At 37.1% G+C, this 23,067-nt stretch overlaps 2 protein-coding genes across 4 annotated transcripts in view; one reads left to right on the top strand and one right to left on the bottom strand.

Moving 5' to 3' along the window:
* The window catches only part of LOC113501546 (dedicator of cytokinesis protein 7), a 33,618-nt gene extending 19,564 nt beyond the window's left edge, over positions 1–14,054 (bottom strand). For 2 of the 3 annotated variants that reach the window (XM_026882732.1, XM_026882733.1), the window contains exons 1-16: positions 13,852–14,054; positions 13,675–13,747; positions 11,355–11,515; positions 10,719–10,929; positions 10,164–10,357; positions 9,793–9,933; positions 9,014–9,293; positions 8,265–8,430; positions 6,354–6,535; positions 5,602–5,782; positions 5,039–5,193; positions 4,718–4,836; positions 4,081–4,234; positions 3,319–3,507; positions 1,091–1,194; positions 468–636 (exon numbers count right to left, since the gene is read on the bottom strand). In XM_026882732.1, the coding sequence (XP_026738533.1) occupies positions 468–636; positions 1,091–1,194; positions 3,319–3,507; positions 4,081–4,234; positions 4,718–4,836; positions 5,039–5,193; positions 5,602–5,782; positions 6,354–6,535; positions 8,265–8,430; positions 9,014–9,293; positions 9,793–9,933; positions 10,164–10,357; positions 10,719–10,929; positions 11,355–11,515; positions 13,675–13,747; positions 13,852–13,886 (2,514 nt within the window). In that variant the 5' untranslated portion in view covers positions 13,887–14,054. The remainder of the gene's footprint in view (positions 1–467; positions 637–1,090; positions 1,195–3,318; positions 3,508–4,080; positions 4,235–4,717; positions 4,837–5,038; positions 5,194–5,601; positions 5,783–6,353; positions 6,536–8,264; positions 8,431–9,013; positions 9,294–9,792; positions 9,934–10,163; positions 10,358–10,718; positions 10,930–11,354; positions 11,516–13,674; positions 13,748–13,851) is intronic. The other variant, XM_026882734.1, reaches the window with a different exon arrangement.
* Positions 14,055–19,886: 5,832 nt separating this feature from the next.
* Positions 19,887–23,067, top strand: part of LOC113501181 (dual specificity tyrosine-phosphorylation-regulated kinase 2-like) — a 74,584-nt gene continuing 71,403 nt past the window's right edge. The window contains exon 1 of the mRNA XM_026882244.1: positions 19,887–20,062. Coding sequence (XP_026738045.1) covers positions 20,048–20,062 — 15 coding nt within the window. The 5' untranslated portion in view covers positions 19,887–20,047. The remainder of the gene's footprint in view (positions 20,063–23,067) is intronic.

Genomic DNA, 23,067 nt, shown 5'->3' with positions numbered 1-23,067 from the left:
ACACTCGTCGTTGATGATGTTTACTACTTTGGTATTTCTTCATTAATATTTATTTTTTAAGTGACATTTAGCGGCTGAACGTAATAATGTAATACTTTTTATATAGGGAGATTAACAAACGTGCAGGTTCGGCAGGCATTCGTGGGGATCAAACCCGCCACACGTCACGCTCTGTAGGTTTGGCGTTGTGCCGTTAAGCACTCGGTTATCCGGTTACTTATTCAATACAAAAAAATATATAATCATGCTAAAAATTGTGTATGAAAACATTTTGTCACTTTTTCAACAGAGACAAGACTTTAATGAGAAATGTGTGTTTTAAAATATAGACGCCGTATTTTTAGCCAGTTATACATCAAATGTGGCCAGTTAATATTTAACCATCGTTTAAAAAACAGGTAAGCATTTAGCTTCTTTCAGACATGTTTGAGTATTCCACCGTATTCCAAGATCAGTGTTGAACTCACGGAGATGTCAGTGAAGAGATGTGCGAGGCAGGTGAAGACGTCCTGCGCGATGTTGAGCGTGTGTCCGGCCAGCGCGGGCGGCGCCAGCAGCAGCCGCAGCAGCTTGTCCAGCAGCACGGGCAGGTAGCGGGACACCGTCTCCACGCTGGCCGTCGGCAGCTCCGAGATGCTGGCAGACGTATAGACAGTGTGGAGGTCAATGTGATATGACGAGATTTCACGGTATATCGTAAGTCGCATCAAAAGATTATCGTGGTTCGTCGCGTGCGTAACACTAATACTTTTAAGTGAGGCGTTTTGTCTACACGAAATATAAACGGTTATCTAAAACAACAATTGAATAAAGTGAGATTCCCAAATGTTAAAGTCAAAATAAATGTTTTAATTTTAAATAGGCCGCTTTTTAAAACCTTAAAAAACGTTACAATTATGACTCTAGGTGCAGGATTGTAAAATGACATTCCTATGGAGAAGAAGCGGCAAGAAACTCCATCAGTTAGACGCACGCGAACACCAAGACTAAGAACATGCTTGAACTCCTTAGGGATCGAACCCATCCATGAAGTCAATGATTACAATATTGTAGTAAACATTAAGAATAACACCATAAATAGTATGCTCACCTAGCCCGTAACTCGGCCTCCATGTTGGCGAGCCCGATCCGCGGCGGGATGTTGCCTTCTTGCACAGCCTCACACGCCATCGCGAACCGCTCTATGTAACCGTCCTAGAAAACCAAGTTACAAACAATATGATATTTGACTAAGAAAAAACTATTCAGCTCGCCAGACGGATTTCTAAAAAAATATTGGATTCGTATTTTTTCTTTTTTCTCGTAAACAAGAACAAGAAATAAAGGGAAAACAGTGAAATAAAATCCCGTGTGACGTCACTTACCAGTACGTTTTTACCAGGGACCGGACAACCCCACTTTAGAGTTAAGCCGTTTGACAGGGTAACCCGTACACGGGGTAACTCGTATCGCAGTGTTACCTTTTGTTCGAGTTACATCCTCGAAACCCAGCGAAATGGTTAACACCTTCATTATGGTAACCACGTGAAGGGGTTAACCCCTTTAATAACTTAAGCCTTTGAAGTGGTTACCTTCACGAAAGGCTTTTATTCGTGTTACCCTGAATTACCCACTAAACTTGAGCTGCATACTTGCACCCTAGCGGCCCCTCATTGCTTGACTAAGACGTCTAAGACTAAAGCTGATTTTCTTGTATCGCCGACGCGTCGCGCCGCGACTCGCGCCTCTCGGACCAGCCATATAGGTAGCTAGCTGTTACCCGCGACTTCGTCCGCGTGGTTAGAAGATATAAGTTAGGAATTTTTGAACGAAAGCCCTCGAAGATTAATATTTTTCCCCGTATTTGCCACATTTTCCATTAAATCTTCGCTCCTATTAGTTGCAGCGTAATTTTATATACCTAGCCTAAAACCTTCCTCGAATATTGGTCTATTGAACACAAAATGAGATCAAATTTTTTAGATGAAATTATTTATAATAATTTAAAAAAAAACGAAAACAAGTTTTTTTTCATTTTTTGCATTTTCTGAGAAGATTTGACGGGTGAATTTTCGATTGAAAATTAGAGTGTTTTTTTAAATTACTTCAAAATAAGGTGAAAAAATTAATATTTTTAATCAAATAAATTACAGCGTATTTGGGACACAAAAAAGTAAGCTTTCACCAAATTTCGTTACAAAAATAAATTTTTGTAAAAGATAAAAATAAAAAACCACAATCTTGGTTTTTTGGATTTTTCACATAAATTTTGAAGTTATGTGAAAAAATGTAAACACAAAAGTTTTAGATCTTTTTATTACCTACAACTTTGCCATTTGCCTTTTTTCGATACGAATTTTACTTTTGCCGGAAATAGAGAAAAACCGTTTTTTACTCTTCAAACGTCACTCCCACCCCCTTCCCGATCTCAGATCGCCGATTTTTTTTTCATTTTTATAATATTCCCCTACTTTTCTAATGGGTTTCATCCTACTATTATTATTTTTTTGATTTTAAAAATTATCGACCCTGGTCTACAAGTATAGACACGAAAAATATATCACAACGTTTGAAATGTGCGACAAGCAAAATTAAACTGTAAGATCATATCCACAATGATTTTTATTCCATATTTACAAGTCGCTTGGTAAATGCAACAATGGCGCCGCTGGGCGGTAAGATGTCACGTGCGCTCGTGGTTATACTATTTTCAAACTAATGTCTATGATAAAGAGTGCATATTACATTGTCTTAGGTTGGAGTGGGTTACCCTGTTACAGTGTTACAGGGTAGTGAAAGGGTAACCTGTTCGGAACAGGGTTCCAGTAATCCGTTCGAAGGTGTAACATATGTCATAGGGTTTTTTCTTGAAGCGCTTAAAAAAACCCCTTCAAAAACCCTTTCAATGAGTATCCGGGCGGTCCCTGGTTTTTACTAGCAAGTGATGTCACTAGCCTTCATTACTCTCTCTTTGATAATGTGATATAATGAAAAATACGTTATCAATATTTTTTGCCGAAACCTTTTTGACTGACTACTAAATTAAGGGCCGATTTTTCAATCGCCAGATAACTTATATTCGACACATATGTTTGACGTTTTGATAGCTTTTGTATAGAAAATATGCCAAACGGCTATATTTATTCCTCAGATAGAAGTTAACTGATGACTGAAAAATCGGCCCTTAGACAACTAGATAAAACACTTTGGCCATGTTTTTTTTACCAATCTGGTTATAACATTCACGAGGCTGACTGTATAATATACACAGAATCATATATATATATATACATATACAGAATCACTGTTCCTTGGTCAGCAGACCAGCAGGTCTCGTACCAGCGGGTGCACAGTGGTGTGGGCGTCCAGCACGATGCTGAAGATGGGCTTGTGGTTGTCGATCCAGCGCGTGCCGGGCAGCTGCACGTCGGGGAAGATGTACGAGTAGTTGGCGGGCGGCTCCTCCTGCATCACGCCCAGGCTGAACTCGCCGCACGTCAGCTTGCCGTTGCGGCACAGCGGGAGCCACTGCGGGATAGGCTTGTATTCATTATTGATGTAAGATGGAAAAAAGCGACTGTTGTTTAATTGCAATTTCAGCTAAGACACGAGGTGGCTTTTGTTCAAAAATTTTAGCTTATATAAATTTAGGGTAACAAGATTTCTACAATAAACTTTCACACAATTTCAGCTAAGACATGAGGTGGTTTCCGTGCAGAAATCTTAGCTGCTACATTAAGCTTTCGCACAGGACCACAGTGGGGACTCTTTTTACTAGCATGGGTCGAAGCATAGGAATCGGACTTCGACCAATTAGGAACACCCCGGGCCCCTTCTGCTTAAGCCAAAGTCACAGGATCCCTCGCGCATGCTCTGCGCGACTCAAACATATTTTAGTTAGCGCATTTGTGTTCACTTAGCACTCACAAATGCGCTACCAAACAGTTTACTATTTTATCATAAACCGGGCAATGATGCTGTTTATATACTACTCAGCGCTTTAATCGCATTTACAACACTGTAACCGAGTCGATGCAAACACGCGACAACGTCAATCGACATCAGAGGCTTAAAAGCTTTCAGAAGTCCAATATATCTTACCGAGTATCCAACAGGCGTCTCGAGGTTCTTCTCCTGGTCGGGCGCGACGGGCTTCCTCTGGCAGGACACGTGCAGGAACGTGAAGAACAGGTGGTGCTGGTCGCCCAGGTCTGCTGGTAGCTTCAGCTTTATCTCGTCGTAGAGAGAGGGGTTCCTGATGGTATGAGGGTTCGAATCAGTGAATAGAAATGGAAATATTTTGTTTTTCTTTTACATTCTAGACATAAACAGTGTATACAAACCAGTTGACCTGGCAAACGTTGCTTTTCCAAATAAAAAAGTTGAAAATTTAGGGTTGTATTTTAGTACGCTGTATCATAAAAAAAATGTTTTGGATCACCCTTGACAGGGGGATGAAAAATAGATGTTGTCCTATTTTCAGACCTACCCAATTTGCACAGAAAATTTCGTGAGAATCAGTCGAGAAGTTTCGGAGGAGATACAATTACGTACATCGTGACACGAGAATTTAATATATTAGATTAAACGGCTTATGTAATCAAAATATATTTTGCATTTATTGCTATGTGGATAAAGTTCGTTGAAGACATTAGTCTATATGCATTTAATCAAATATTTGTTCTCTTTTTTGTGTTCTTCTTGGTTTAGTGTAAAACATATACCAGATAGTACATACTTATTGTGGTACAGTACAGTAGTGTAAGCCTCGTTCGTGAACTCGGGGCAGGAACTGCGCCCGAAGATAGCTGGCAACGCCGCCTCCTGGTTCTCACCAGACATCAGCTGTATTCGGACCTGGGACGAAGATTTTTTTTCAAGTAGTTCACATCATCACAAAAATGCTTGTTCTACGCGGGGATCGAACCCGCGACACGACGCGCGCAGTGGCTTTGGCGTAGTGACCTAAACCACTCGGCTATCCGTGCATTCGGTTGAGTAAACCATTTCAAAAGAATCATTCTCACGATAGTTATGTAACAATAGTAAGAATACTGACGGTTATGTTCCTGGCGGAGCCTGTCCTTGAGGTGTAGGCGTTGAGGTTGAGTTCCCGCACGGACACGTACAGCAGGTTCCGGTACTGGTAGTGAGGGACGGCCGGCGACACGCTCGGGAACGGTAAGATCTCCTTGCACGGACGCACGTTGTCATCTGAGGAATATAGAAGAATATTGTTGTATTAATCACGTCTTGTTAAAGAGCTCTTTGCGAGAACTGTGAACTCTTCAAACATGATTGATGATTGTTGCCATTATGGAAGCGAGATAGAACTACTTAACACAGCACAGAATGTATCTCGCTCCTTTTGAAGTAAACTTCTTCGTCGTAGTGTAGGAGCGACGTTTTCATCTCACTTGCACTTTGGAATGACGTAGCAAGGTAAAAAGTCAGGCTAAGACTAAGACGACTAATGACTTTACTTACTCATTTTTTTATTTATTGAGATGGTAAGAAAAACAAGAAAAAGATCAATAGGAATGCTGTCGGACATGCAAAAATTTTAACTTGCCAGATTATTGTCAAGATTCATATGTTTACCAAAAGTAAACCTTATCTCACCTCCATAAGGATGTAATTTGGCCAGCTCGGGTGTCAGTCCGTTCTTGATTTCGTCCGGACACGGCGATACTTCTATCTTCAGAGTACCGGGGATACATTTCAGCTTCTTAGGAGCTGAACTAGGCCTCTTGATCTCTGCTAGGAACTTGTATAAGTCTTCATCACGGAGTTTGTCTGTTTCCTGTATTATAATTATTTTCATTATTAAATCGAACTCGACTCTTTCACACGAAACTGAGCTCTGCTAGCCATAGACCGATATAAATGGAAGGAGGGGAAGGTAGGCCATTGCACTGCAAGTTGTATAGTCTGTATAAGTTAATAGTTTTTTATTATTCTTCTTTTGATATCCCTTGTATTTTTATACTTTAGATTGTTATACTACCAAAAAATATATAAAATACTTGTTAAATTGTAAATATTTTATATTGTTTATATTTTTATTTTAAAGCAATTTTTAAACTAAGGGATTTAATCTCCATATATGTCACAACATTTTAAAAGTAAATAAATAGTATACTACGTATTATTTATGTTTGCTTTAAATTAAAAACAAAATTATTACTCTTCTTCTAAGGCATTTATACAAAAAAACACCCAAAGTAAATTAGTTAAACACCTGTTTAAATATAACAAATTTAATCTCGTCATGAAAGGCGTTGTATCACAGACATCATCACATAAATCGCCTGTAATTATAGACGAAAAGGGCGTCGGACTCTCGTCCTAAAAACATGATATCTCTGTAATACCTGTTTAAAGAAGCTAGTGACAGTGATGACGATGGGCTTGAAGGTGTCGAGCTGGTGCGGCAGGTCGTCCCGCGGCGGCGGCGGCGCGCGCCGCTCCACGCTGCCCTTGCGCGACAGCGAGCCGCCCACCTCGCCCGCGCGCCGCCGCAGCTGCTCCAGGCTGCTGGACGACGCCTTGCGGTCTGCGGGCACACGTGAATACTTACCTAGGTGTTGCGGTCTTGAACCATTACTTAGGTGCGTACTATGTGTTAATAAACATTTACTGGTGTCTGTTGAATCTTAAAGGTGGCTTCAGGCTAGCGTTTTATACGCGCGTATGAGCTCGTTTTAATATAATAAAAGCATAAGGGCGCTTTTTGGTAGACGCTCAACTCGTACGAGCGTTGATGAGCTTTAAGCTCGTACTAAAAGCGATCGATCGATACCGACACGATACCACTGGTTCGAGCGAACACACCGAAATATGCGCATTTGTTTACGCCAGTCCGGTTTTTTGAAGCGCTTAATGTAGCGCACATGTACGTGAGTATACCGAAACTACCGGCATACGAGCAAAAAAACCCTTGTCTGAAATGACTCTTAGTTTAGAATTATATATTTTTTTACCTTTAGTAATTTTGTTCGTCATTAAAAAAAATTGTAAAATAAATTGCTAAATTAAATTTGCTTTGTAAATCATGTTTTGTAATGTTGTGCTTTTTTACTATTTTGTTAGTAAAAAAGCTAAAATTAATTATGAAACAAATTAAATTGAAATTGTTTTTAAATAATCTCTATAATTATTTATGATTTTCAGTTAGTTTGTAATGTTAAATCATTTGAAATGAATTAGAAAATATATATTTTCAGAAAACATAAATATTGAATGTTTCAGAAAATTTGTGTAATTAATTTAAAAAAAATAATGATAATTGATTCGATAAAATGAATGTGTACACAAAATGCACAACTAATCTACTTCTATAACTACAAATGACAATCAATAGAAATACTATAACGTTGATGAAAGCTGCAATTTTGCAACAATTTTGATACTAAAAGCACGTTGATCTGGGAATAATGTGGATATGAAGATGAGATTTTGTCACAGACTACGAAACACGGCCGTGTTTAAACCAAACGTACAATCAGCTGCCGACTGTGAGCGTCCTCATATAGAACCAATCTAAACGTGACGTCATTAGAATGTCGATAAGGGCACATTTAGACGATGTGAGAAATACCGTGCAAGTTGTAATACATTGCTGGCGATATAACACGAAGATACCCGGCTACACAATGTATTACAACTGGCATCGTCTAAATGGGCCCTTAGGCAAGATCGAAAAAGTGAACAAGTATATATTACGAGAATACTACTAAAAGTTTCGTAACGCTTGCTCACAGATGGCGACTGTGTATACGCTTGGTTTGCGAACGCGGTTATTAAAAAAGCCAATTACCAGACGCGCCCTCTGTCGGTTCCCAGGTCAGCGTTGAAACACAATTTTGATTATTTTTAAGCCAATTCTTGTAACATAAAAATTTTTACTTATATAAAAGGGGTTTTTTGAAAGAGTTATTTTAAACGTATAATAGAATTAAAATTATACTGTAAAGTGTTAAATGGGATCAAACATAGGTTAAATGACAACCTTTAGGGGTTCGCATGTGGTTGCTTACATAAAGATGCTTAAACACAATTATTTTACGAAGAACTTGAGAATTTTTAACGTCATCTTTATATTTTGTCTTGTTAAACGTCAAAATATTAATAAAAACTCTGTTTCTATACAGAATAATATTACCTCTATTCACTCCGTTTTACCCGCTATGTCCGTTTTTAAAATATTCTCAACTAAATAAATTCAGACTGCAATTCAAAGGTTATCTGTTCACGACCCTCCCTTATCCCCAGCGGGTACTGACCCAGACTGTTGGTGTTGTGTTGCGCGGGCGCGTCGTGCTCGCGCTCGAGGCTGTTGGTCCCGCTGAGCACGTTGAGCAGGGCCACGGCGCTCCAGGCCAGCGGCATGCGGTACTTGCCCAGGCGAGCGCACGCCGCCAGCGCGCCCGCGCGGACCTTCTCGCGGTTCTGGTTGACACGAAGAAACATATCTTACAGTTTATAGTGACTCGTGGACAGAAAATTAGTCTCGAGTAATGATGCTCGACAGTTGAAAACGAAATAATTAATATCAAATGTGCTTCACTCGTTTTAGAATGTTGATGCTAGCGAATTGTTAATGCGCCAGAAGATTTGTCACAGTAAGAGTCAAGTGACGATGTTTAGATTTAATAAAGTTTGCGATAAAATTGTATTATCAACTAGCTGTTGCTAGCAATATTTAATCGATAAAAACTGTCTTATGTATCCAGGTTTTAAAAATCTGCATACCCAATTTCGTTCAGATTTGTTCAGTGGTTTTTGCGTGAACGTTTTATTCATCCATAAAATTTCACGGTTATAATATTGCTAAAATAGTGATATTAACGTCCAAAATTGCAAGCAGGTATTATTTCAGAAATGGTTATCCTACAATCAGAGCTATAACGATTGATGACGCTTTAGGAAGAACTGTCAGACACAAACCATCTACAGAGATAGCGCAGATTAGCGTTACAGAACATCAACTAGACAAATCATCAAACCAAAAACCCAACAAAGCAAAACCAACCTTATCATCCTTGATATACGGTTCGACACACTCGTTCACATCTCCCTGTAAGACCTTCTCAACCCTGACCACCAGGAACAGATCAGGTGATGGGTTCAGTATATCGAACACGGCACTCCGGCTGAACGTGGACAGGTCAGCGTGAGGCACGTGCGGGGCCAGCATCTGTCGTGTCGCTTCAGAGTTTAGGTTGAAGTAGAAGTTCTCTGACACTTTCTTCTTCTCTTTAGCGTCGTATAATGCCATGGAGGCGAAGAGCGGTTCCACGTCGAGTTCTAGCCTGGAAGTGGGGTTAAATGGTATAGGTATGAATTTGAGTGGTTTATTTTAATAGATTTGCGATTTGCTGTATGTATATTATTATAACAACAAAAATATCGTAATTTTTCAGTTAGATGACCTCTAGACCCCGAGGACTCCCTGTGTTGTGAGGCCTAATCTGTTTTGTCACTTAAGGTATTATTATGCATTTTTATTTAAGCTAGCTTTTTTTTCTATCAAATGGAATTTTCTTGTGATACAAATATGTTGCTGTACAGTCAGTAGCTTCATGCTTTAGAATACAACACTTCATAATTAAAAATACTTAAATCCAGTCTTCACTAAACAGTTTTAACATAAATCCGCAAAAAATTATGATTGAGGGTGCGTGGTCACGACCTTGTCTATTAAGATTTTCTGTAGTGTACATTTACTTAATAGTTTTCAAATCTTGCTCAAGTACACTTTTATATAGGCATAAAAGTGTCAAGTCCCAGACTTCCAGACATATAGCTTACTTGAGCTGGTGGCAGACGACGAGGATCCTGTGCCCCATGACCTCGCAGGGCATTTCGGCCGCCAGCCGCCGCTCCACCGCCTCCTCCTCGTCCAGGTACGGAGTGTACAGGCCCAGGAGATCAGCTTGACGGTTTTCCAGTCTGTGGATAGTTGGATGTTAAAGGAATATGTATCTTCAGGTGGTTACTGAGGTTAAACCATACAAAAGAGGGCTATTTATGTTGGAAGGCCTTGAAGAAAAATGGGACACCAAAACCGTTTGGGGAAATTTGAAAACTGAGCTTTACCCTGTTGAAGTAGCTCTACAAAAACATTTTTATTAAACGTCGTCATTGGATAGATATTCACAAAATATTTTTTTGGATCTTACCTTCTAGCTTCATTAACAGCATCCATCTGATCAGGCGGCTTCCTTTCGAAGAGGTCTGGCAGCAGAGGGTCGGAGGACGAGCTCCGGAGGTCCAGGCTCGCCCAGGAGCCGCGAGGAGTGAGGGTCTCGTTGCAAGATGATGAGGACGACATGGACGCTACTGACTGACGACCGCTTGATGGCTGAGATTCCGACTAGAGACATAATGAGAAAATATACAATTTAGTGCAAAATGATTAATATATTAGGTTTTTTTATGCAGTCTTACATCCTATGCTGACGCTGTAGCGTAGATTTGAAAAATCGTAATTGACGTGTTTGACAATACCGTGGCGTAGAAAATGCATATGCAATAGATGAGCTCACTTGCCAAATTTTTTTCGACATGTCAAACATTTTGTGATGAAGTTGTTATAATAATAGGGTACGACCTATTTACGGACCTATTAAATTATACGCAAAGTTTCATTCAATTTAGCGACCTTCACGTAAATTTGAAGCATTTCGATAACAAACTGTGTGTATGATGATAAATACATCAGTAGATGACCCCACCTGTTGCGGCGCCAGCTCCTCGGTGGAGGTGGACAGCTCGGCGTCCACCTCGTACTGGTGTCGCGGCGCCGCGTGCAGCCGCTCCAGCCGCTCGGCCAGCCGCTCGCGCCCGCACATACTGCCCGAGTGCTGCCGGTGCTTGTACTCAACTACCGTATAGTCCGTAGTGTAAGTGCGGATACAGTCGCGCACGAACATCGGAGCTTTTGCACTGTTAGTGAAAATAAGAGAAAAAAATTGTGGGATAAATAAATGACTACTTGTGTCATTACGCCAAACTCTCTGAGCGCGAATTGTCAAGGGTTCGATCAAGCATTTTTTGAATATCAGGTACTTGTCCTGAGTGTGGGTCGTTTCTTTTTGTAAATAGGAAAAGATAATTTTTTCTGAAAATGTTGCCGCATAGTTGAACAAGACAGGTTCAAGTAAGACTTTAGTGAAAATGAGAAAGCACAGCTTATAACGCTATCTCTTTTCCATGATTACTACAATTTTACTTAAAGCTGTAGTAAAAGGATTTAGGAAATTTAAAACATGGTAATAAGTATAACATTTTAGAGCAGTTCAGTCATGCTAAGTACTACCTCACTGCAACCTAAAGCCACTAGTCTCTTTAAGAATGGAGGTACCACTTACAGATCCTCATCAGGCAGCACGTGTGTCAGGGTCCTGATGCGACGCGGCACGTTACACAGTTCCATGTCCACGGCAGGGTAAGCGAGAGGGTCCCGCTCGCCCATCAGCCGGTCACACACCTCCTCGTAGTCCGGTGGCTCAATCATGTCGCACAGTGATAGCTGGACAAGGGATCACTATTGAAACAATTTATAACGATGACAGAGGAAAGACAAAATGAGTAAGGGTTCGTCATTCATCTGGTCAGATATTATTACTAGTTGACTCGGTGAACTTCATACCGCCTGACAGTGGATGATAACATACAAGATGATATGGTTCGATGATACAGACTTAAATACAAAAAGTAAGTATTATTAAAAGGGTTCATCGAAACCCATACAAAGAACGTGACGCGTAATTTATATATATTAAGGCATTCACAGCGATGTTGGTGTGATGATCAGGTCAAATATGTGGGTAAAGAAGAAATTCTGAAGCAAAGAGAGGTTAGAAAGAAAAACGGAGACTCTTTAAAAAGTATCATTGGTTGTTTTTATATTGGCCGAGATAGAGCCCTATGCAGTCAATTGTCACAGGCTTTAAACAATACTTTGCAGTGATGAACATAGAAGCAAATGGATAGAGTCAACTGACTAGAGACCGTCTAAAGTTATACTGTGTTGGATATATCAGTAGAATGAAGGTTGAAAGAAGGACACATCCAAGTGACCTTTTTGATTTGCAAGGCCTGTGTTAGTCACGGCCATTAAGTTTATTTATAAAAAGGTATGTTGCATATAGGCATTTAAATCAATTATAATAATATATATAATTATATAATATGTCAATAACCAAAACCAAACTGATAACCAAAATAAATATGAAATAAATAATACAATTACAAAATGCATCTAAGACTTTAAGTTATAGAAGATACAAATCAATCAAAGATTTTGAAATTCTTGGAAACCAATTTATTCAGAGAACTCCAAGAACTCGCGGAATGACAGAAATTTTAAACATGGGAATCGTAAATAGTAAGGATTTCATATCTAGGAGAAAAGTGGATGAAGCAACAAGCAATTCCAGGAGGAGCAATGATGGGCATGTGTATCAGGCTAACTTATTGCCTATGCATATCAGAATTATCAGAAGATTACATATTAAAACAGTCGCTGGAATCTAGACCTGCAACTATGTGCATAATAATTCAATCTTTGAAACCCTAGTTCACATAAATACCCTTTAATAAAAACCTTTGTTAAGTCCTAGCTACCGCATTAGGTTAAGTAACCTGTAATGGTAGATTAGTGTGATTATTAAATAAATAAATAAATAAATAAATAATTATTAGTGAAGACAAATTACTTAAAAACATGGGATTGTAGTTTGATATGATGTCCCCTTGTGCTCGTCACTGATCTGTAATCACCAACTGTCAGTAAGTTAGCGTGGAAATAATTTAGATAATAGAAAGAAGGCTTTAACCAGTAATGAGACATGGGAGTGGGATAACTGATCCTACAAGCATACTAAAAATCTAGGCTTTCATAGTTTGTAACAATTAACCTGGAATTTCTAGTAATCTGTAAGTGAAAACAAAATAATGTAATATTTAACATTTTGTCTTTGCCCTATAACTAATTCAATTAATTTATTGTACACATAGTATTACTTCTTATTACTTATTAATTCCTTGGAAATATACAATTTTAATGTCCTTCACAGTGTAAATGTGTATCATACACACATACATGTATGATAGACCTAGAGCTTTAGCCTAAAGAAACTGTTACTGCAGCATTGTTATAATTTTATTAATTTAAATATTCATTAATGTCATTTGCATTTTTTAATCTACTTAGAGAGAATTTTTGTTACACTTTCACGTCAGAACTTCTTTTAATAATTTCACTTTTTATATATTATAGAGTAATATCAACAAGTTTCACTAAATTTATCTAATAATTATGGAAAGTAGTAACCAGAATGGTTTAACAAGATATGCAGTAATAATTTTAAATAGTACAGTTTGGGTATAGTTAGGAATGAAAACTTTAAAATAACAACATTTTTAAATACAAAAACACTTGTTGAGTGTAAATATAAATCTAATGAAGGTGTAGATCAAGATTTGATATAATACATATAATATATTAGTTAACACCATACTCACTAAGATTATTTGATATTATGTGTACCTAAGTGTTAAGCAACAGTAACCCCGACGGACCAGCAATCAATTAGTAAACAATCCGAAGCACGCACTACTTATAAGGATGGGACAGGAGTGATTCATTAGACAACTGGTGAATACAATATTAGTAGGATAACTTACAGAAGACGAGCAACCCGATAGAGTCCCGACCTTCGACTGGTTAGAATACACCTTACGAGCCTCCCCAGCATTCCTATAAATAGTTAAAAATCAATTTCTGCCTTATTTATATACATTATAAACCGTTCATGCATCGCCAACCAGGGACGTCGCTACAAGGGCAGGGGAACCATTTACCCGGAAGATTGCTGGTATTTACGTCCAAGAGTCATGGAATATAACTATAATAAACTTCTTACTCAGTATAAAAACGTTATTTTATTACAATTTCACATAAGATTCCGTTAAAAAACAAACATCCGAGAATTTCTTCCTTGTTTACTGATTTGACATTTAATATGACAGATACACAAAGTGTTGCCGTAGGAATAAATTATTTTTAGACATTCAAGTTCGGTTGAACGATTATCGCTTTTATTTATTTTTTAATGATTTAAAATTACTTTTGTGTTATTGAAAAAATAAACTTTGTTATTTTACACATTTTTCTCGCATTGTTGTTACAGTCTTCGTACCTAATATTGCACCCATAATTAATATTTTTATATTAGCTTTTCTCCATGGATTCGCCCGCGTGGCTATATAAAGATAATATATCGTACAATTCTTTTAATCAACCAATCGGCTTACAACGTTAATTATATTGTAGCGGAACTATGGAAAATAGTGAACTCATATAAGACACTAGCTGTTGCCCGCGACTTCGTGGCTCGATGAATAATTATCCCTGTTTTTTCCAACATTTTCTATTGTATCATCGCTCCTATTAGTCGCAACGTGATGGTATATAGCCACGATGAATAGTCTATTCAACACAAAAAGAATTTTTCAATTTTCGCCAGTAGTTCCTGAGTTTAGCGCGTTCAAACAAATAACAAACTCTTTAGCTTTATATATTAGTCTAGATTAACTGAACTTAAGTGTTGTAAAGTGAAACTTTATTTAATACTTGTAACGCTTAAAGGATTTATTTTAATTGGATTTAAGACCATGAATGTGATAGAAAAATGGCTTCGGAACAGGCGTTGTTTTAGAACAGCATTATTTTCGATAAAAAACGATCAGTTCTTAAAAGATATGGCGAGAAGACATATGGCGACGTGAAGTAATTTTTTTTTGTTGAGATACAATTGACGCATTGTACGTACTTGATAATAATTTCTCACCGTGTTTGTAACATTTCTCATTACTGCTCCTATTAATAATAGCTTATAGTCTCACTCATAAATGGGCTATCTGACATATATTCTGAAACATAGAATTCTTGAATTCTGACAAGTTTTTGAGATCAGAGCGTTAAAACACAAAAACATACAAACTCAATAATCGACTTTATAATAATAGCAAGCACAGATTACATTGATTAAATTAAGGTATTTAAATATCTAAAAATAACGTAACAACAACATAATCCTTACGAAGAGAGTATTTACCTACGTAACTTATAATTGTAACATGAAAATGCTAAGCCGTATTGTAATGAACTTGAACTCCTACAAGTAATTTGAGGAGTAAGGTCACGTGCAAGACTTATAACTGTGTCCAGACAATGTCAAGTGATACTAAAGTATTCTAATGAGTAACTAAATTGGGCTTTGTGTAGTAAACTTTTCGGGATTGTAGGTTTTGCTGAAGTATTATTATTATACTATTAATTTTATCACTAGGTAGGTCATATTTTGGTTTTAGGTACTATCTTTTTCGTCTTGTTTTTATAGCTCAGTGGTTTAGAGTCCTTTTTTAAGAACCTTTGTAGGAATAACTATTTGGTCACAGTTAAAGTATCGCATTCGTATAAACCGAGAGTGATCACATCTATTCTCTTAATTATTACACAAATTATCTTCTTCTTCTTCTTCTTCTTATATATAAAAATGAATTGCTGTTCGTTAGTCTCGCTAAAACTCGAGAATAGCGTAACCGATTTGGCTCATTTTAGTCTTGAAATATTCGGATTAGTCCAGGGTAGGTTCAAACGGTGAGAAAATAAGGAAAAATTGCGAAAAAAAAATCAACGCGGGTGAAACCGCGGGAAACAGCTAGTAATTTATAAAATTTTATATAAGTTGAGGATCAGTGAAAGACGTTTGAAATTTAAGTTCATTCATTTAACTTTCAAAGATTTTTTTTGAATATCGGTGTAAGGTACCAACCTTCTTGTTCCTGATGGTACCTACTGTGCTTATTAAGCTATGTAATCTGTATTTAACTCTTAAATATTATCTGATTAAGATTTTCTAAATAATTTAGATCCTAAAAATTGTTCTTGGATATGTATGTGGTCTCTGAAAAAAAAAAACTGGTACCTACCTACGTAGGAAGGTACCAGTAGTATGTGTTTAACAAATTGACCGATTTGAAACTTTTAACTAACACAACTTTTCAAAGGCCTTTTGACTTTCATCTAATATCTAAGTTTAAGAACACTGACACGTCATTCAAATTTAATACATAACCAACTAAATTGAAATCGATCAATCAGTTCGGGGCCTACGATGCCACAGACCGACAGATATGTCAAACTTATAACACACATTTTTTTGCGTGGGGACTTGATAGGCACACTAGTAAAAATAGGTGTTTAATCCACACCGACCTATACATTTATAAATTAAATACACCTCCCTACAAAAAGTGTATGAGAACATATGCTTACACTTGCCTACAAAAAATGTATTAGATCCTACGCTTACACGTATTTTTACTTTTATAAAACACGCATGCATCTCATGTCATAAAATCTCGGAGACAAACTGCGCATATGAAGTAATCCCTTTGTTCCATTCGTGCACGTTTTGATTCTAATTGGATTGTAGTGGTCGCGTGGCGCGGGCTTCCCGAGCACGGGACCTCGCACGCCGCCGGATTATGAACGCACTTGAAAATCAAGCCGTCTACTGTATTGTACGAACAGGGAAAATACAACGTTTGTACGACTTACGAAAGTTCCCAACGAATAATGGAATGGAATTTAACTTTAAGAAGTCTGAATATCGCAATTTTAAATGTAAGAAAAAGTAATAGACGGTCAAGTGCGAGTCGGTAGGGTGGCACAGGTTTCTGTACAGCTGATATGCTAGAGAAAATTAAATCAGTTGCAAATGACCTAGCAACAGTATTTTTTAGGTTTGCATATAAGTACAAGGGATAAAAACGGATCTCTACTATGGAGGCACCACTGACTATCCGCGTGTTCGTCTGTCACCAAACTGTATGTTATTAAAACGTGATAGCTGTTATCGATTTGTTTTGAGATGTTGTATTTATGACTCCACGGATAGCCGAGTGGTTGAGGTCACAACGCCGAACCCTCTGACCGTGACGTGTCGCGGGTTCGAACCCCGCGTAGGGCAAACGTTTGGGTGATACACGAATGCTTGTACTGAGTTCTTGTCTTTGTGCTTGTGAATTGTTGTGAAACACCCGCAATACAAGGAGTTGCATAACCTCAGGTTAAGCAACAAGTATTATAGACATAAATTGGTAAGATTTAAATAGCTTTGCATCCGACCTCCGTGGTCGAGTGGCGCACGCACCGGTTTCAAGGTGTCGCTAGCTCTGAGGTCCCGGGTTCGATCCCCGGTCGGGTCAATGTAAAAATTAACACTTCTACATTGTCTCGGGTCTGGGTGTTTGTGGTACCTTCGTTGTATCTGAATTCCATAACACAAGTGCTTCAGCAACTTACTTTGGGGTCAGAACAATGTATGTGATGTTGTCCGCATTATTTATTTATTTATTATTTAATTTTTCTTCAGTCCATTTGTACGGACCCGCAATCGTGAGTCTGACGAAAACTTCACCGGTTTCAGACCGTAGATTTCCACACTTAAGATTTTAAATTGTAAAGGTTACAAATATTTGAATTGCGCCATGTTTACAACTGTGGAAATCCTAAGTTCCTTTGTATTGGGAAATTTGAAACAGGTTGGCAAACTGTGACTTTGTACGGAAGTCTTCTAAATTTTAACTAGTAATAAGGAAAAGTACTTTTAAATTTATGTTTAACTAGCTGTTGCCCCCGACTTCGTCCGCGTGGTTAGAAGATATTAGTTATGATTTATACCTGCCCTGTTTTTTTCCACATTTTCCATTGATTGTATCTACGCTCCTATTAGTCGCAGCGTGATGGTATATAGCCTAAAACCTTCCTCTATAAATGGTCTATTCAACACAAAATTTTTTTTTTAATTTGAACCAGTAGTCCCTGAGATTAGCGCTTTCAAACAAACTCTTCAGCTTTATATATTAGTATAGAGTATAGATTTATGGTGCAATAGTCACAGAATGGTAAGTACTAACAGAGTATGTATGCATTAAGTTATTTAGGTAGGTACGTTGAATTTAATGTTTTTTTCGCAATGATCTGATGACAATGGCCCATAGGTTAGTTTCTAGTGTTTATTTTAAAAACATATTTTAATAAACAATTTTTTGGAATGCGAAGTTGCACAAACTTTAAACGTGAATTTCATAAAAAAGTAAAAATCTCTAACAGTATTAAACTTTTAAATGTCGCGACGATAGAAGACTTAATTTCACTTAAACGATTGCAAGTATTAGAATTTATCTCTCATTTTCAGTTAACGAAACTTTGTAACGAGGCAGAATTTATTTGAGATCGTTGATCCTGTGACGAAGTTTAATATTACATAATAGCATTTAGGTATAATATCCCGACGCTCTTATTTCAAAGTGTTAAGGTTGATTTTAGTCATTCGTTGTTACCTTCAGAGATTAAATTACACTGTATTTTAGTTTTTCGATTTTTCGTTCATAGAGAGATTCGTAATTTATATTTCTTTTGTAATTCCGTAAGGTTAAAGTGGGATTGGTCCTTTTTTTGTTAAGGCCGAGAATCCTCATGGACACCCGCACCCTCGTGGGAAAGAATTAGAAGACATTACCCTCGTTTGTGTCGGTGTAATGTCTACCGAATGCCTACTGACAGGTGGGCCAAGCCCTAAGCCATAAAAGAGCGTGGTAGAGTTAAGCGAAGATGGCGTCAAGGCCTCAACTCCTATTTACGCGACTGAGAAACTCCTGCATTAGAAAGGGAAAAATGAAAAGAGGAGATGAAGGCATTTGCCCAGTAGCAGGACAATACGGGCTTATAATAATAGTAATAGGTTCACCGAAGGTTTTGCCTCAACTACGGATATCTATCTAGTGTCCAACTATAAATTTTACTTTCTTTTACTTTTCCACTTCACTCAATTTTTCATAAGTAAATGACTTTCGTAGCAATTCTTGTGTCTCAAAAAACTACTTGGGTAAGATTAAATTTGTATCCCATTTTAAAACAAACCCAATTCGTTTGGTAGGCATTAAAAAATGTAATACGACGTCCACTGTTTTCGGTCCCGCTTAAAATATTTCTGAGCTATTTTCCTCAATTGAATATTAGGCGGTTGCTGAAAGCGACGGTTTCAATTTAAGAGCATTACAACAATTTTATAGCACAACGATATTTATCTTAAAAAGGTCTATTAAAAGTCTCATAACACTGTCGAAACGTTTACAGAAACATCAACAAATTTCAATTAATATAAACTGTCTCATTTGAGAAGGCGCGAAAGTTAAAGGTTTATAATTACAGCTACTTTTGAGACTAAGTACTCGCCCACGCGGCTCAAGAAACCTTTTTGTGACTGGCAATTAAATATAATTATAATGTAATTACATTGTTACAATACAGGTTCTAGTTACTTCTGTTTCATAATTAATGAGGAAAGGCTTGTTTGACAAATGATTTACTTTGTAAGTGAAGTTAGTGTAATGTCTAGTGGGGTACTGGCGGCTAACTGAATTATTTTCTGCTCTCTCTCGGCCTGCCCCGCCCAAGCACGCAGGGTGGCCGGGCGCCCTTAGTGTACACCGCGCCTCCAACAAGTACGCTTGTCACTGCTCGCTACATCATAATAATAAAGAAAACATTGTTTTCTTTTAACCATTACAACCAAACATTTAAATAAAAAATATTACAGTAAACAACGTCTGTTCGTATCTTTAAATGCAGATTTAAATTTGGTGTTACCATTCAGTGCAGTGTTTTGGATTTCGAACTTTAATTCGACATAGTATGTGCATAACTTTTTTTATTAAAATATTGAAATAAATATTTTATTGAATATTATTTATGTAGCTGGACTGTTCCTTACTTTGTAAAGTATTTAAGTAAAGAGTTTTTTATACAGAAATAGTCTTTGGATAAAATATAAATTATGGTAATAAGTATTGTCATTTAGACAATATTACTGACTCAAAAGTAAGTTTATTTGTAGGATAATAATTAATTAATTAATAAGTGAATAAAATAGAGTTAACACAGTTTAGAACAGTGCAACAGGTGACCGATACGAAGACACTCGACATGATCTTGTACGACGTAAGTATTTCTTTTTGTTTGACAACTACTTTTTAACAGGGACCTCTTAACATAAAACTGTGATAAAAGCAAACATATTTATCATCCCAATATTCTATAATATATTATACGAAATCAAATATTGGTTAAAATAATCTAGTTAATATTTGACCAGAGCAATGTACCTACCTACAAAATTCTTAAAATTGAAAATAATATTATAATTGCGTAACGACGGGGTGCAGGCTTTGACCGATTATTTCCTGCTCTTTTAGACTTTTGGAGTCGACCCAAATACTAATTCTTATGTCTTAACCATCTACTCCCCCCCCTTCGTATACGTAATATCAACAAATTAGCTACTTATAAAATCAGTATCACCTGCAAAAAAAATCTAAATTCTGGAGGAAAATAGTAATTGGCAAGTTTAAAGGGTTCCATACCCAAGGTTAAAAATGGAACCCTATTACGGAAGCACGTAGTCGGATCGTCTTCCCGGCCGTCTGTCACCAGCCTGTATCTCATGAACCGTGGTAGCTAGATTTTTTTACAGTTTATTTGAACAAATGCTACAAGTAAATCTCAAAATAATGCGTTGTATGTTACGGTCGTAAATTTTGGGTTTCAAACGTTCTTATATCTCATTTCTGCAACTGTCTCCACTTAAGGAACCCCGAGTTCTTTTTTAGCATTTTCTCCCTGTATTAGCTCAATAGAAAACACGGAATCCAGCGAGTTTTTTAACAGTTGTAATATGAAAATTGTTAGTATGTACAGAAAAATAGGTCTTTTCATTTAAGCAATCATTAGAGCCTTTATAAAACCTTCAGGAAGGTACACGTTTATATTTACCTTCCCTTTTATAAAAAGCCTTTGTTTGATTCGAAAATAAGTTTTTTTGATCAAGGCATTATTCGTGACCATTGTATTCAGCGCAAAAACCTTTTTATTGTACCCCAAAAGGCTTCGTAGAACTAATAATTAATTACATATATGTGTTCGCACAATACGTAGGTAGTTTATTTTTAGGGGCTAATATTGCTTTACATTATAAAAGAAAGGTAATAATTTACTAATAATATATTTAAATAAATTTAATAACGAGATTTCAGCAAGAGCATAATTGTGGGGGAATGTCTGATCATTATATTTTGACCTTTGTAAAAGTGAAACTTAGTAGCCTCATTTCAATTAATCGTTTTGTTTATAGATTTTTGATTGATTTTACTTTGCTTTATTGCTTGTTTACTATACTCCTTGTTTTGAATTCTGCGTTTGTGTATGGAAACAAACAACTTTCTCCATTAAAATAAATCAATACAAATTATAAATATCGCCGCAGCATAATGATTTCGATCGGCTTATTACCATTTTTCTTTTCGTAACATGTGTAAATATGCTTCACGGTTGATGACGTTTTTTCTTAAATATAAGGTACTAGCTGTTGCCCGCGACTTCGTCCCCGTGGGTAGAAGATATAGGTTATGATTTATACCTGCCCTCATTTTTTCACATTTTCCTTTGTATCTTCGCTCCTATTAGTCGCAGCGTGATGGTTTATAGCCTAAAGCCTTCCTCGATGAATGGTTTATTCAAAACAAGAATAATTTTTCAATTTGGATCAGTAGTTCCTGAGATTAGCGCGTTCAAACAAACAAACTCTTCAGCTTTATATCTAATATATCTAATCTATCTGTCACGATCTGTCACGATGTTAGTTACCGTACTTCTCCGAAACGGTTCGACCGATTCTTATGAAATTTTGTATACAAATAGGGTAGGACTGAGAATAGAACAACATCTATTTTTCATACCCCTAAGTGATAAGGGTTGCCCACACTAAAAAAAAATATTTTATTTTTTGGACGAATTTTTTTGATTTTATTTTTTTATAATGTGGCATTAAAAAAATACATACATCTAGAAAATAAAAGTATTCGGCAAAACAACGTTTGCTGGGTCAGCTAGTATTAGTACAGATTTTAAAAGATTTAGGCTAAAGTACAATCCCTGAAACCAATATCGAATAAATGTTAAGTACGAATTTCAATACGGAATCGTCCAATTTATTGCTTAAAATATGTTTTCGAGTCATCTCACCAATCTTTTTGCGCCTCCATTTTGGGTAAAAGGGAAGGATAAAGGATGGCGTAATTGGTACCGCCTTCAAGAGCCTGCTTTCCGAATTCGTCGGGGTTTCTGGTTACGCGAGTTTGTAAGATGGACCCTTTATGGCGAATAAATTAATTTCGTTTAAGAAAATCTAATTCTAAAATCCATTATTGATGTTTGATCGCGGAATCGGGGGTTCTGGACGGGCGAGGCTGGGTATAGCTGAAATTAGAAAGTTACGACCAATTTTATTAAACTCTGCTCAGTACTTTCTTGAATTTCAGCATTTATGTATAGCTCTAAAGTGGCTATCGAGTATCGCAATAAATAATGTACCTTATCGTGTTATTCCTAGTTACAATCTATATCTTCGCTAATTTTCTTCTAAATTCGTTTAGTAGTTTTTGCGCGAAGGAGTAACGAACATACATACCCACAAACTTTCACATGTATAATCATTCGTTCTGAAACAATTATACGATTCGTAGAAGCTACCTTCTTTAATACAGAATAGAACTGAAATCATAAATTCAAATCCAGTCATCACAGGATCCACACTCAAAGCAAATTTCTTGGAATATGCCATATGAAGTGGAAGGTAGCTACAGTAATAACTGCGGGGTAACTCGTTTGTCGGTAGTTAGCTGACATTTGGACTGTCTGTGTGACTATGCGTACTAACTGGGTACCAAGTAAACGCTATGACCCATGAATTCAGGTCCAAGTTTAAGGACAGACGCGATTTAGCTAAAAGAAGATTTCCAAGATCACTCTCGTGTATCATGTTGTCTGCAAAGTTTTTATTATTTATGTTTAGGTGTTTCGTTTGTAAAAGAAACCAGTTCTTTTGATATCAAATCTGCCTGTAGACTTTTCTTTTTTGTTTTAAAGACTAAGTCGGTATCACAAATATT

The sequence above is a fragment of the Trichoplusia ni genome, chromosome 15 (genome assembly GCF_003590095.1).
Source record: "Trichoplusia ni isolate ovarian cell line Hi5 chromosome 15, tn1, whole genome shotgun sequence".
Classification (NCBI taxonomy): Eukaryota; Metazoa; Arthropoda; class Insecta; order Lepidoptera; family Noctuidae; genus Trichoplusia; species Trichoplusia ni.
Note: the sequence above shows the minus strand (reverse complement) of the source record. Positions and strands in the feature narration are given on the sequence as shown.